The sequence below is a fragment of the Sycon ciliatum genome, chromosome 13 (genome assembly GCF_964019385.1).
Source record: "Sycon ciliatum chromosome 13, ocSycCili1.1, whole genome shotgun sequence".
NCBI lineage: Eukaryota > Metazoa > Porifera > Calcarea > Leucosolenida > Sycettidae > Sycon > Sycon ciliatum.
In genome coordinates, this window is record NC_088655.1 from 7939833 (window position 1) to 7955576 (window position 15744).

The window sequence follows — 15744 nt, forward strand, 5'->3', positions numbered from 1 at the left end:
ACTCGGCTACCCATTACACCATATATGACCTGCATATACAGAGACCACAAGTGGCTGTCCTGACTGTCAAGCTTGACGGCAACAGGCTAGAAGACAATGAAGTGTGATCAGAAGCAGGTACATGCAGTCATTGGCATGACCATGGCGGCTGCGCTGCATGCACTCGAACGAGGTGTGAAAGGTGCTTTGCCTTCTGAATGAAAGTGTTCTATGTACAAAAACCTGTCAATTTGTGTGCATAGAAGTATGTACACGATCCGGGATGCCGCAAATGTACGGGACCTTATTCTAAAGACCATCTGGCTTTAATGATTGCTCTTGCTTGAGATGGAGCCTGAACGTTAATCCTTCAAAAACAGAACATACCACCGTCGCCTGATTTCCCGATAGGAACCAAGAAACATGGCGTACTGTCCGCAAACTAGGCTCCCTTCTGGGTGATGCCGAAGATGCTGCTCGGAGGCGTCAACTGGCCGCCACCTTCAACTCGTTCCTCAAGGTCTGGAACCGGAGACGCCAGATCAAGGAAGGTCTTCAGTTGAGGCTCTACAACGCCTACGTCATCCCTGTTCTGACCTACAACTGCTGCACTTGGGGCCTACTGATATCGGAGGTCGCACGAATGTATTTGTTCCACAGGACCCAGCTAAGGAGCATCATCGATTTGCGATATCTAAAATAAAACCAAGAATGACACACTGTGCAAGCGCTGTAGAGCTGCGCCCATCAGCGAGATGATCACAAGGCAGCGCTACAGTCTCGCTGGCCATTTCGTTCGTTTGGTGCCAACTTCTCCTCCTCAGCTGGCAGTGGATATATATCTTCGCTTGGCCAACGACCATGGCACTGAACGTTTCAGACGTCGACCTCAGACAATTTTGGTAATGGTCATGCAGACGGAATTGTCATCATGGTATGGACTTACCCTCCACCAGCCGCTAGATGCGGACGCAGTCCGCTCAATGGTAGCGGACCGACAGGCATGGCTTGGGGCCCGCCCCACCTAACAGGACTGGTTATCGTGATTCATGTTATTCCGCCAGACATTATGAATATTCTATTCTATACTTTCGATTAAGTTTTCCATCAGTCTGATTGGTATTATTGCTTACGGCTTTTTGTACGTCGCTTCAGTCATTTCATAATTGCATTACTCTTCAGACATCAATCCTGAATGGGGTAAGTGAAAGTGCCCCCCCCCCCGCCACCTTCGTGGACATGCGTTTAATAATATTGATAATAATAATAATAATTCAAGGCAAAATGCATGACCACTGTACTATAGGCAGGAAAGCATGCAGCATCTGAGGAGATCCTATCGCCTGACCACTCATCTATCAGGTCGCTACAGCCAGGAGAAACGTACAAATATCTTGGATTCCTTGAAGCTGGAGGTGTGGACCATTCAAGTATGTAGACGAAAATCCTGCAGGAGTACAAGTGGCGTGTGCAGCGAGTACTCCCCTTAGCTCGAAACGGCCACAATATCACTACAGCCATCAACACCTGGGCTGTGGCTTTGATATGGTATAGTGCTGGTATCTTGGCATGGATGCAAGACGAGTTGAAATCTGCTGACCGAAGAACGTGCAAGCTTATGACTATGCATGGAGCTCTCCATCCACGTGTTGATGTAGCCAGTATGTACGTCAGTCGCAAGGAGGGTGGACGTGGTTTGCAAAGTATTCATGACGTTGTCACCATGGAGAAAAACAATCTCCAGCGTTATGTGCTTCAGTCAGATGAGGAGCTCCTGAAGGTGGCTGCGCCCATTCTGTGGCCACATCTGGATGCCCCACGGGACTCCTCACAGGTGGTGAAGTGTCAATTCAAAAAGAATACCTCTTGGCATGAACCCAGAAACCCTTGCATGGACAGTTTGTCCAGCGAACAGAACAACCAAGGAGAGCACCTGGAACTCGCTGACAAAGGCTGGTCTCAAGAAGACCACAGAGAGCCTGATCATTGCGGCACAAGACCAGGCCTTGGCAACTAACCTGCTCAAGGCCCAAATCTTCCATCAGGGCGGAAGCCCACTGTGTCGAGTTTGTGGGAAGGCAGGCTAGTCGATTGCCCATATCCTATGCGTGTGTTCAAACCTCCCTGGACGGGACAACTTGGAGCGTCATAATCAGCTGGCCTCTCTGGTCCACAGGTCACTCTGTCGTGTACATGGGATACCATGTGAAGACAAGAACTACAAGCACCACTGTGATCCGGTGCTTGAGCATACCAAGACTAGTGCAATGGTACAAGAGCATCCTGCACCCGAGGATAACGTGCCTGAAGCTACAGATACTTCAGACGCCAAAATCTCTCCGCAGGACAAGAAGATCAAGATTCTTTGGAATTTCACCATTCGGTGCGATCGCTTAACTAAGCACCGACGGCCTGATATTGTTCTGGTTGATGGATCTGCCAAAAAGGCCCTGGTCATTGACATTGCTGTACCTGGTGATTCACGCGTTGCTGAAATGGAAGTTGAGAAACGTGCCAAGTATCAACTTCTTGCTCGCGAAATCCATCGGCTTTGGCAAATGGAGACTCAGATTGTTCCTGTAGTAGTTGGGAGTTTGGGCACGTTCCCAAACAGTTGCCAGGATACCTTAACACCATTGGTATCACCAGGTACTGCTCTGTGTTTGAATTGCAAAAGAATGCTCTCCTTGGCTCGGCAGCTATCCTGCGTAAAGTTCTTGCTTTGTAATGCTCTGGGGTGGGTGGTGGAGTTCTTTCGGTCCTATTTTCCTCAAAACCCTCTTGTGTTTCCTATGATCGATATTTAAAGAAGTGTTTTGTGTTTCTCTTTGTTGTTTACCTACCATCATATTTAATATCCATATGATGCATGGCCCCACCTTTGGCTGCTCGATGCTAGCGCAGTGGGTGCCTATCTCTAGCCTTCAGCAGAGTGCTCATGGATATTTCAAAGGATGAGTCGGGGAAGTGAACTGTCTAAATGGAGAAAAAAATCACCAGACCCCAGGACCTTGTCCTGGTGGCTGAGTAGATCAGACTCACAGTCACGTGGTCTTGGACCAAAAGTCCGTTTGGCTGATCCATATTTTCCCTTCGGCAGGCCATCATCCAGGCTCCATCCCTGCAGCTTGCCACTTTCTATGCCACCCATTATTTTGTGAAGGTCATTCTTGGAACATTGTTTAGGGTTGCTTTCCAGTTTGAATAGTTCTTTCATAACCAAATCCACAATTCACGGGAGAGGTGCAAGTGCGGATCACCGCAAATGATTATAAACTCTGTCTAATGCACTGGTGTGCATTGCAGTTCTATCTCTGTCTCTCTTTAACTCACAATCTCACTCTCTGTCTCCCTAACTCTTTCTCTCCATCGTTCTGTGCATATTCCTCTCCGTCACTTTATCTCTCCTGATCTTTTTACTATCCCCCAGTTTCTCCACTAGTATTAAAATCTGGTTTACAGTTTTACTTACGCTCAGGATATCTCTGCAGACCTCAGAAAGTTTTACTCTCAGGCGATCGAAGTCTGCGTCATTGACGGTGGCATTGATAGCAAAGCGTCCTCGAAAGTGGAGTTTATCACCAAACTCCTTCTTGACACTACTATAGCTTGTGGCAAGCTTTGCAGCAAGTTCTCCATGATCCTCTTTCTTGATCTCGTCGCGGAAGGTCGCAATTATCATGACATTGAACGGCTGGTCTGTATTTGCAACAACAAGAGATGGGAAACGCAAATAAAACAATATATGCATTTGTGGTGAGGAGATTTGAGGAAAGGTGATTTTAAGCCACACACTCTCTGCAATATCATGGCATGCAGCTAAAAAATTGGTCAGAAGAGTGTTTTAAAGCAATTGTACTAATGCTACTTCAAATGAATTGGCGAACGATAGTACGTACGAGGGTGTTATGAGCGGCTTCGAAGATATATCTCGTGAGTGAGGATGGAACCATGCCTGACCTCCATGTGTTCGGTCTCGGGCTGAGAGCCTTGGTAATCTACTGGAGAAGTGGCTGCACAGGCCAGTCAGAAGTGTGCGCTGCTGTTTCTACGACAAACAAAGAAGAAGCAGCTAATGCCGACCAGGCTGATTCTATTATCAGATCTCTGGAGAGCAAAGTCTGGAGATGGAGAAGACAGATGCGAGTTCTCTGAATGCTTCCGAAAATCTTGGGATCCATCGGGCATACACAATTTTTGTATGGACATTTCGGACGTTGCTCAATTGGATAAAAGAGCAGAACATTTGAACCAAGGGCACGGCTCTTCCATTCAAGGGCCTCAACAATAAAGGATCTGAACGTTTCGATCCAGAAGCTGTTTGCTGTTTTCTCACTTGTCAGTTGTGGACTCATTGTTGCAGCAAAGATGAGGCGGGACTATTCCATGCCCAAAAATGAAATAATTAATTTCTTTCTCAAACACAAAGCTCACTTTCCCTGACTGCATGTATTTGCACGTGGCAAGTCTGTGGACTTGTGCCACGTGATTCATGTAGCATGATAGTGCGGGTATCCAGTAGACTGGAAGTGGTACATAACTGTATGCACAGACCATAGTGCTCTGTGTGGTAAAACTGTTAACCACTGCACACACACAGCGTGAAAAGTCCAACTCTGGAAAGTTCGGAATAACTTGAAGATTTGTATAATGTCCACTATCCGTGTACGCGCCCATGTGCCATGTGTCAACACTCTTATCTCATTTTCTAGACCGCCTCCGTGTAAACACGCATGGGCAAAAGGAAAGACCCAGTACATGGGGGCAGTGCATGTTCAGCTTGATGTGCAGTAACAATTCGTTAGTACTGTTGCGAAACCACAAGTTCTCAAGAGTGAAAGGCCTTCTCGCTTTTGACATTGTGTTCGTTTCAATGCATTTGTATCCCGACTCCGCCGTACTGCTGGTGTTTACGACGTGGTATACGCTACAGGCGCTATGTGCGGTTTGCTGTGCGCGCTGTAGTTGTAAGTTGTATGTGTATGCTTTTCTCGTATACGCTGTCATGTTCACGCTATAACTACTGGGTGGTTTTAGTGTTAGTTATTCATTATCATTAGTTGATCGAAGTGAAATATACTGTCAAGATTAAATAGTTGTCCTCGTGCCATGTGGTCGTTCGTTTCTGATACTTGAGAGAACCAGATGGTTCACAACAAGTACAGTGTACAGCACTTGTGAATAAAACTGTTTGTTCATGTGAAAAACAGTCTGATTTCACGCATCCAAAATGTCGGCGGGACCACATATGCTCCCGGGCCCAAATTGACGCACATGTTCTGGACCTTCACCAATGTGTCTACCCACGGAATTTGTACATGAATTTGTACATGTGCACTGTACATGATGCCATCAGCGACTTCAGGTTTTCAGGTACTATTCTGTACCCGTCTACCCGAGGTCCTCACAGGTTGCATGGGTATCCGACTACCCGTACACACCACTATAAATAAAACACACATGAACATACACACGCACACACACACACACACACACACGCACACACACGCACACACACGCACACACACACCTCAGACCTCAGACATGCCCATCGCGGGAGCGATGATAGCGAACAGCTATGTTAGACATAGCAACTTTCTTGTGCTTGGATTACACCATTCAACAGCTTGCAAGGCTGATGAATTGACCGCCACTATTTTAGCCTGGTATCCACCACACAGCTGTTTGAAGTGACTTTTTCTGGCCAGTGAATCCCTATTTTTCATTTTTCCATTTTTTTTCTTTTTCTTTTTTTTCTCCACACACACCACACCACATACTCCGGCATACACTGGCTGTTGGTAACCACCCAGGAGAAAGAAAGAAAAGTCAGGAAGAGTCTGAGAAAGAGAAGAATAACGTGTGACCATAATCGTCGGGAATCGAGCCCGCAACCTATCGATTGGAAATCGCTGCACATACCACTGCACCATATGGGACACACACACACACACACACACACACACACACACACACATACATACCTGCATGCACACACACACACACACACAGTGCCCTCCCTGCACCAGTGTACAGAGTCAAACACATGCCCTAATCATTCATTCATGCATGTAATGTCGTGGACATGGAAATCCGGTCACACATCTTGCGGCCCCAGGGCACTCGCCATGCAGCCGTGGACAAGCGGTACACACATGCATTTATGCGCTGCAGCGCGCTGGTCACATCGAATAAACATGACTGTGCACTGCACGCAGTGTTCTGTAGGCGCTGAGGGCGCCGGCCCTGGTCAATCAACTGAATTAACATGTCTGCTACAGTACATGCCGACATACGGATCAACAGACACAAACAAAAATTATCATAAACGTATTTGATAAAGTATCGCACTGACCTGATGTTACCGTTGGTGGCATCCGGCTCAAAAACCGACCAGCTGTGGTGGTTATGCTTGTTGTCATCAGTTTCGCGTCCCATTTGCTATTGACAACAGCAAGACCGAGGCTTGGTACTGATGTGGATAGGCAGAAAATGTCGTGTGTCGCTGAAAACGCATCCTGCCCAGCGAGATCTTTGATACGCAAATGCTGACCACGCTCATCAGTGAAGTTGGACATCTGGATGCCTCGGGTTCGTTTCGAGTCGTTTGATGTGCCATTGTTTTCTTCTTTTCTCAATGTCTTGATTAGTGTGGACTTCCCAACAAGTTGTTCCCCGCTAACTAGAACAACTAGCGTGTTAGCGTGCACTTGGCCTTCGGAATAAAATTCCTCCAGCTGAAGGTAAGTCTGCGTATATAACACACACAAGAACAATTACAGAATAGGGGTTTTGTCAACTTACAATCACTCAATGCAGTTGCTGTTTACACGTGGCGCATGCGCTGGATGAAAATTCTTTATCAGTGACGTCAAAATATTGTGACGTTTCGGGCCACTCACTGTGAATAGCAACTGAATAGAGCGGTTGTCACTTGATAAACCCCCTTTCCTTTCTAATGCAGTTGCGTGATGTCCACCGTTTCTTAGTAAATTATAACAATTACTGGATATAAGTGTTGAAGGCAAATTTTCCTAAACAGCTGTGAAGATGATAATGCTCCATAGTTGGCAGTGTTCATCTGTTGGACAGTAAAGTATGTGAGGAGAACATTTTGTGGGGATGAATTTTTTTATAAGTCGGACAATGTAAATGAGAAGATCAGCTTGTCCACATGCTATATGGTTCTTTCGGCAAGCGGCGTGCACTGCCCACATGTACTTGCCTGAATTCAAACACAGGCAGGAAATAAATCTATGAAGATTCTTGCTACTTTCAACACTAGGATGGTGGACATCGAAAAAATGAGTCGGTGATAGCTTTGTGAAACGTATTGAAAGTACAGACGAGTTTTTACCGTATGCACGGATTGAAAACGAAACTTCATCCTTTTTAACAATTACTATGTACATAACATCAGAGAATGACCTCAATTGTCACGATACTCTCCATAGCAACGGGATACTTGGAATACTCAGTATAACAGATAATAATGACTTTACCTGACGAGCTCGGATGTTTAGCCAATGTAATCATGTAAAAAATAAATAAAGGGCAAAATGTTACAAGTTATGACTCACTGTCCCACAGTGCAATCAGATAATACACTGGCAGCAAGTGGGACAACAGGGCACAAAAAAAGTACTGAGACATCCAACGACCTAACAACTCACTCCAACACATCTAAGATGTGTAAACCAACAACCTTCCAACTTGGGAGGCTCAGGTAAGGAAATATCCAAAGAGGGGAAGGAAAGCGCAATAAGGATGAGCATGGACTCTGTCCCACAGCAACAAAGAATGCCGAACTTTACAGGATGAAGACGAGAATAGTAAGACAATTGGACATACCGGTCTTATATACAACTCAATGACGCAAAGTAACAGACCACCTAAATTGGGAGGTTCAAGTTGATATGGTAAGCATGGAAGGGGAAGCTGAGCATTCCTTGTCAGTTTTTCAGCTAAGTACTCCTTATCAGTTTTGTGCCCTTTCGTCACACTTGCTGACGGTATAATATCTGGTTACATCGATGCACGGTTAGTCATAACTCGGAACATTTTGTCTTTTCTCTATTTTACCTGAAGAAAACGACGGTTTCGAGGCACAGCGGTCTCCTTGTCAGCGGCATGTCGAACAATTTCCATTACCTACATTGCCAATAGAACACACAGGAAACACAATGACATAATTATGTAAAAGTAGGAATAAGGAAGAGGACAGGTGGTTGGTAGAGAATAGTCCGTTGAGAAACATGGTTGGAGTGAAGTGAGGTGCCAGGAAAGACGGTCACGGACAGGGTACCATGAGCAAAAGGAATACTCTTCTTTGTGGCTATTCACTTCTGGCTTGTTCGAATTGTCATTCTTTGACTTTTTTTCCGAAGAGTTTCCAATAGCTACATCACGAAGTGCGTGGAGATGGTCGATCTTATCGGACGTCATCGACAATTCCACTGAAAATTCTAAAAAGATAGAAACCGTTCAAATGGGACGCTTCAACTAATCTCTTTAAAATAATTGTTCGAACAGTTGATGAAGACGAACGCCCCATTGACTTAATATACGTGTATACATAGTACATACAACAAAGTGTCTGGGGTCTTTGCTGCAAATAATGCTCAATACCTGAAAAAGGGCAGAACTTATGCCACACGAGGCAGAACAATAGAGACCAAAAACCTTTCTCGCAACTTCGAGTTTTGTAAGAAAGGTTTGCTCCCCACACCGGAGCTCGCGCTATTCCGCCGACTTTACTTGACACTTGACTGACTCACGACTGCCATCCAGAGCACACGAGAAGTCCATCGAACCTTCGACTCGGCAAACCTGCAAGAAAGCACCACTCCCTGCTCAATACACAGTGTTTCGGGGAATTCACCCCTCATCAGTTGAGCTTGAGTAGGCTGAGGAAGATTGTGCCTGAAGAGCACCACTTATATAGTGCTCTCCAGGCACAAACATCACCAGGGATACAAACTTACAGAGACGCTCCGCTTCCAGCGCGACAAACACCTCGTGAACACCAGATAGTAGCGTGAGTCAGTGTCGCTCCTGGACGGTGAGACATTGTATCCCTGGTGATGTTTGTGCCTGGAGAGCACTATATAAGTGGTGCTCTTCAGGCACAATCTTCCTCAGCCTACTCAAGCTCAACTGATGAGGGGTGAATTCCCCGAAACACTGTGTATTGAGCAGGGAGTGGTGCTTTCTTGCAGGTTTGCCGAGTCGAAGGTTCGATGGACTTCTCGTGTGCTCTGGATGGCAGTCGTGAGTCAGTCAAGTGTCAAGTAAAGTCGGCGGAATAGCGCGAGCTCCGGTGTGGGGAGCAAACCTTTCTTACAAATCATCGCCGAAGTCGCAACCACTACTTCATACTGTTGTGCCCAGCGCGGGCTTGCGACTAGTTGGTTTGGAGGTGACAGCGTTGCGAATGACCGAGGGTCCTCGACGTCTGTCTCACCGTCCAGGAGCGACACTGACTCACGCTACTATCTGGTGTTCACGAGGTGTTTGTCGCGCTGGAAGCGGAGAGTCTCTGTAAGTTTGTATCCCTGGTGATGTTTGTGCCTGGAGAGCACTATATAAGTGGTGCTCTTCAGGCACAATCTTCCTCAGCCTACTCAAGCTCAACTGATGAGGGGTGAATTCCCCGAAACACTGTGTATTGAGCAGGGAGTGGTGCTTTCTTGCAGGTTTGCCGAGTCGAAGGTTCGATGGACTTCTCGTGTGCTCTGGGTGGCAGTCGTGAGTCAGTCAAGTGTCAAGTAAAGTCGGCGGAATAGCGCGAGCTCCGGTGTGGGGAGCAAACCTTTCTTACAAATCATCGCCGAAGTCGCAACCACTACTTCATACTGTTGTGCCCAGCGCGGGCTTGCGACTAGTTGGTTTGGAGGTGACAGCGTTGCGAATGACCGAGGGTCCTCGACGTCTGTCTCACCGTCCAGGAGCGACACTGACTCACGCTACTATCTGGTGTTCACGAGGTGTTTGTCGCGCTGGAAGCGGAGCGTCTCTGTAAGTTTGTATCCCTGGTGATGTTTGTGCCTGGAGAGCACTATATAAGTGGTGCTCTTCGGGCACAATCTTCCTCAGCCTACTCAAGCTCAACTGATGAGGGGTGAATTCCCCGAAACACTGTGTATTGAGCAGGGAGTGGTGCTTTCTTGCAGGTTTGCTGAGTCGAAGGTTCGATGGACTTCTCGTGTGCTCTGGATGGCAGTCGTGAGTCAGTCAAGTGTCAAGTAAAGTCGGCGGAATAGCGCGAGCTCCGGTGTGGGGAGCAAACCTTTCTTACAAATCATCGCCGAAGTCGCAACCACTACTTCGAGTTTTGTGTTTCAAAAAACACTCATCAGACGATAAAACATAATAATGCTATTCGCTAGTTATATAGGGTAATTGTAATGTAGGCTAAGGCAGTGCTGCAACCACGAAGCTTGAGGAGATAACATCAGCGCTGGAATACACTCTGCGTAATATGAATGCAAGTGTCATGGCTGAGGTATATTGCTATAAGCAAGATGGGAGATACATGTAGAACCGATGCAGGAATGAAGTAGGTTTCAGTGGTAGTTGTGTCACGCCAACGAGCTGGGTAGTATGTGTTACATTGCAGATACCAGTGTGGCTAATGGCGCAATATGTGGTTTGGTGTGAGTGTGAAAGAGTGAGTGTGCACATGTGTGTGCATGAGAGAGATAGATAGAGTGTGTGTGTGTGTTTGTGTGTGCGTGCATGCGTGCGTGTGCGTGCGCATGCGTGTGTGAGTGCGTGAGTGTGTGTGTGTGTGGCGGTCAATTCATCAGCCTTGCAAGCTGTTGGATGGTGTAATCCCAGCACAAGTTGCTATGTCTAAAAAACATAGCTGTTCGCTATCATCGCTCCCGCGATGGGCATGTCTAAGGTCTGAGGTGTGTGTGTGTGTGTGTGTGTGTGTGCGTGTGTGTGTGTGAAAACACTGCATATCTCATCACGTGACCCCAGTGTAGTTTGCGAGCGAGAATTTGTTGGAATGTCTACACTTCGAGATGAGCTCGCTTCTCTTGTTGAGGCATGTTTCTCTATCCGCGATTATGATCGGAACTTCTCCGAGAGGCAAAGCTGGCACCTCTTCTTGATGTTGCTGTAGGCTTGTGCTTGTTCTGAAATACTCCACTGGATCGAGTAGTCTTCCTGTCTCTCCGTCAATTTCCAGGCATACTTGGATAGTTCGGTGCTCTTCCGTCTCTGCTCGTGGTTGAATGTGTCCTTGTGGTTTCCGTACCGGGTCTTGAACGTTGGCTCTGTCGCTCCGAAGTACACACGCGCTGGGTTAACATTACTGCGTGTCACTTCGGCTTTGTAGACCAGCTGCAAAACGAAGTGTATTGTTGACTCTGACAAGGAAAAGTAGCGGTGATAAATTGTCACTCCAAACGACAAGCTTCTCCTTGGCCCACCAAATTTTTCGGTGCGACATTTGATGCAAAAAGTGACTGTTTGGCATGTTGTTTTTGAACTTCACGGCAAAAGGAATGATGAAATCACATGCTTCATGATGTAGAATAATGATTTCCGGTTCACGACACAATACACATGATCATGATCGTTCCTGATGTGCTATTCGAAACGGACCATAATGGAGGAGATAAGACGCATCATATTTCCTGCATGCTCTGCTCAGAACACGTAGACACTATCGTTACAGCGCTAGCAGTATTGCATTGGCAAGACCTCTTTGAGATATGTCCTCTTGCAGTAAGAACAAGTACGCATATTTCACATTAGCATCCCCCCACCTCACAACAGAGCAACCGAGTTTTGCATTAAGCTGGGAGTGCCGATTCGAGCAACTGGTATAATGGCTCACAGCTGAGCCAGCAAATGACTCCGCTTGGAGCAGGAGAATGACTCCGCATGGAGCCGGCAAATGACTCTGCATGGAGCCGGCGAATGACTCCGCATGGAGCCGGCAAATGATTCCACATGGAGCCGGCAAATGACTCCGCATGGAGCAGGCGAATGACTCCGCATGGAGCCGGCAAATGACTCCGTATGGAGCCGGCGAATGACTCCGCATGGAGCCGGCAATTGACTCCGCATGGAGCCAGCAAATGACTCCGCATGGAGCCGCCGAATTACTCCACATGAAGCTGCCAATTACTCTGCATGGAGCCGCCGGATGACTCCGCATGGAGCCGCCAATGCCTCCGCATGGAGCCGCCAATGACTCTGAATAGAGCCGCCAAATGCTAGACATATAGAGATGCATAACCAGTTGAGAGCATATATTCCATAAATCGGCACTCCCAGAGCGGATCACAAAGTGCAGCTACCTGTGAAATTTGTAAGCAGTGCAAGCTCGGTAACGATTGACTAACAGGAACTCGATATCATGGGCTGAGGCCATTGCCACAGCCACCCATGCTTTGGCTGCTGGTGGCCTCTGAATGTTACTCGGGCAGACATGGCTTTCCACCTTCCCGCCTCTCTGAATATCGAGTCTGGCAGCTGATTCGAAGCGAGTGGCCGGTGCATAACGCCAGGCCATAGCCACAGCTGATGAGCAAGATTTTTGCAGTTGCTGTAAAGCCGATCGATTGGCATCTACAGCTGGTGCCGCTAGCTTTCCCAGTTGCTGCCACAATTGCAAACCACTCTTTGCGATTGGCTGGTCTGCTTGATTGACTGTCCATTGCCCTATCCCCGGTCGCAATTGTTTGCGCACCAGCCAGGTGCACCACTTGCATAGTGAATAGCAGCTAGTCGGGGGACGGCGTCCACTTAGGGTGTAGGAAGAAGGACCGGCCGTTCTACTATTCCAGGAGCTCAGGCCATCAGCGAAGGTATTTGTGGCACTCTTCGGAGAGCTTGATCAGGTAACACGGCTGCCGGTACCAGTTGGCAAGTGACCACAATCTGCAACGTGCGTCCTGGGACTATCACTCTTGTAGCAAACGAGAGCTTTCCCAGAAAAGATAGTCGAGTTGACATTGGGTAGTTGAAGCTGTCTTGAGAGTGGCCCGTAGCAGGTCGTGAAGCTTGGCAAGTTCGTCCATCGGCAGACTGATGTGAGCGCGCGGGTGTACCGGATGACGCCGATAAACGTCAGGACGTGGGCTGGACCCTCCACTTTTGCTGACGCCAGAGAAACACCGAGGTATGTAAACGCACCGCGCCGAGTAGCGAGTTGCTGGCGAGCTAACACAGGTCCAGAGCATACATCAAGGAAGCACTTTTGCTGACGCCAGAGAAACACCGAGGTATTTAAACGCACGGCGCCGAGTAGCGAGTTGCTGGCAAGCTAACACAGGTCCAGAGCATACATCAAGGAAGCACTTTTGCTGACGCCAGAGAAACACCGAGGTATTTAAACGCACGGCGCCGAGTAGCGAGTTGCTGGCGAGCTAACACAAGTCCAGAGCATGCATGGAGACAGAAACGTTAGTCGAGGTATTTCCCGTAATGGGAAGATGCCAATAACGTCAGGACTTGAGCTGGACCCTCCACTTTTGCTGGGGCCAGAGAAACACCGAGGTATGTAAATGCTCGGAGCAGAATAGCGAGTTGCTGGCGAGGTAACACAAGTCCAGAGCATGCATTGAGGAAGTAACGTTAATTGAGGTATTCCCCGCAATGCAACAGGCGTGGGAGTGCGAACTGCCCGCACACAATCCATTCACTGGCAGATGCGACAGAGTTCCATATAGCTGGCCTGGAGCGTAGTACAGTCTGAAGGGCAGGAGGCTCTCATAACAGTATTGATCCTGCCAGCGGTTCACCAAGGGCCACTTCTCCGGGCAGACGGGAATTCGGCAGAATGCACTTTTAACACTGAGCTTAGCAAGATACAGCGGGGCGAGCAATTGTCGAATCATGTTTGCAGCATTGTCATCTTGACATTGTGGAGAGATACGGTCTGCTGAAATGTAATCGTTGACACTTCGACCCTCCAGGCTTTACAAAGGGTGTGTCGTGTGTAACTTCCCGTTCCTCTAGGAACCGCATCTAGGCCGGAACAGCACAGAGACGAGAAAGGGGGTGAAGAACACGGGCCAGCTGTTTCAAGCCTGCTGCAAGAAACGGATCGTTGCGCAGAAATATAATCTGGGTTAGCATGTGACCGTGTTAAATTCAATGGATCCCAGTTAGTTGAGTGGTTGCCGATGAAACCTACCACAACCCCACAATTACGACCATGTGCAACATACCTCCGGAGCATAGGATCAGGATATGAGTCCAGTAATTTTGAGAAGTGAGAAACTGAGTGCTTACACAGTTACTGATAAGGCCTTACACTTTGCCCTGGGGTGCTCCTGTCGGCACTGGAGGTAGCACTGCCTGAGCTGACACGTGCAAGCGCCGTACTCGTGTAGCGGCATACGATTGCGGTACGTGATGCGGATCTGTACTGCTGAGTAGGACGAAAGGCGCACGGAAACGCTGGCGGGTGCACTGAGCTGCACTGCTGGCAGGCGGGTCATGCTGTTCCAGTACACCGCGAGGCGCAGTTGCCACAAGTTGATATTGATAACCTGGCTTTGGAGGTTTTATTTTTATTTTTATTTTCCATTGCTATCAGGTTCGGCTTAATTCCCTCTGTGCGGCGCTGATGAGTCAACAAAGGACGAAACAGTTGTCCGCAGATTGAGTATTGATAACGTCCAGTTTCTAGGTGGCAAGAACTGGCGATTGGCCGCGACGATCGTGGCCAACTACGTCCACAGGCACTCGTGAAACGCGGTGAGGAAAAGTGGAACACAGACCATTCATGAACACTGTCCTGGTCTCAACTCAAGTGCTACCGTCATGCAGCCTACGAAGCACAGTTCTGGGTTCGGATTCAAATAAAATTAATGCTAGTGCGCCAGAAGAGCAACATATGAGGGGCTGCGGAGTTGGAACGTCGCCTGAGCTGGACTGACTGCAACTGTATCGGGCAGCAGGAAATCGAAGTCCACGACTCGCCTCTCTGGACACGGTCGAGAAGGGCCCATTTAGGACAGTCAGGTTCACCTGCTGTTGGTGCTGCATGCGCATATGGCGGTCGTCACTGCACCGGGCTCCCAGTAGGGTCCGGCCTGCTAGCGGCGAGCGGCGATACGGATCCAAGTAGAGCGAGGAGAAGCTGGGTGGCGTTGGTGACGGCAGTGGACAACTACCGTTGTTACTTCCAACAGTAAATCAAAGTCCACAAACTCGCTTCTCTGGATACGAATTACGATCGTCAGGCTAGCGCCTGCTGTTGCAGTGGTGGTGCTGCGTGGCGGCCGTCGCTGCGTTCGCAGTAGGCGGGCGGCGGAGCCAGGTAGAGCGAGGCGATCCGGAGAGGCTGGACGCCGGTTGGTGACGACGACATTGTTTCAAGGCACAAACAAGGGTCGCTGAGATTGCGTGGAGGTACTTCATTTCAGGAAACCTGATGATGGCGCAAGCCAAAAGTCCACAGTCGACGTTCCACTGTAGACGACAACATTGTTTCAGGCACCAACAGGCGTCATTGAAGTCTGAATTTGAAACGTAGAGATACGACAATGCAAGCTTGAAAGTCTAACGAAAGGAAATTGTTTTGGGAACACCTGTTCCGCAAGTTGCACGCTCAAAAGTCCAAACAGCAATGACATGAAAGAGACATTGTACAGGATTTTGAAGGCGCGTGCCCACGTGACTGGCGCATGCGTGCAGGTTGGGCCAGCTCGCTGGGCTGGCTGCTAACTCGCGTTAGCATGCTAACGTCACACACCTCGAACATGGTACAACAGGAACCTTGGCTAGTTTACATGC

At 48.3% G+C, this 15744-nt stretch overlaps 1 protein-coding gene across 1 annotated transcript in view; it reads right to left on the bottom strand.

Annotated features, from left to right (window-relative positions):
- Nucleotides 1-15744, bottom strand: part of LOC135829138 (uncharacterized) — a 210596-nt gene that overhangs the window by 33073 nt on the left and 161779 nt on the right. Inside the window, exons 13-15 of the mRNA XM_065341544.1 lie at nt 8062-8130; nt 6335-6728; nt 3452-3678 (exon numbers count right to left, since the gene is read on the bottom strand). Of these exons, the coding sequence (XP_065197616.1) occupies nt 3452-3678; nt 6335-6728; nt 8062-8130 (690 nt within the window). The remainder of the gene's footprint in view (nt 1-3451; nt 3679-6334; nt 6729-8061; nt 8131-15744) is intronic.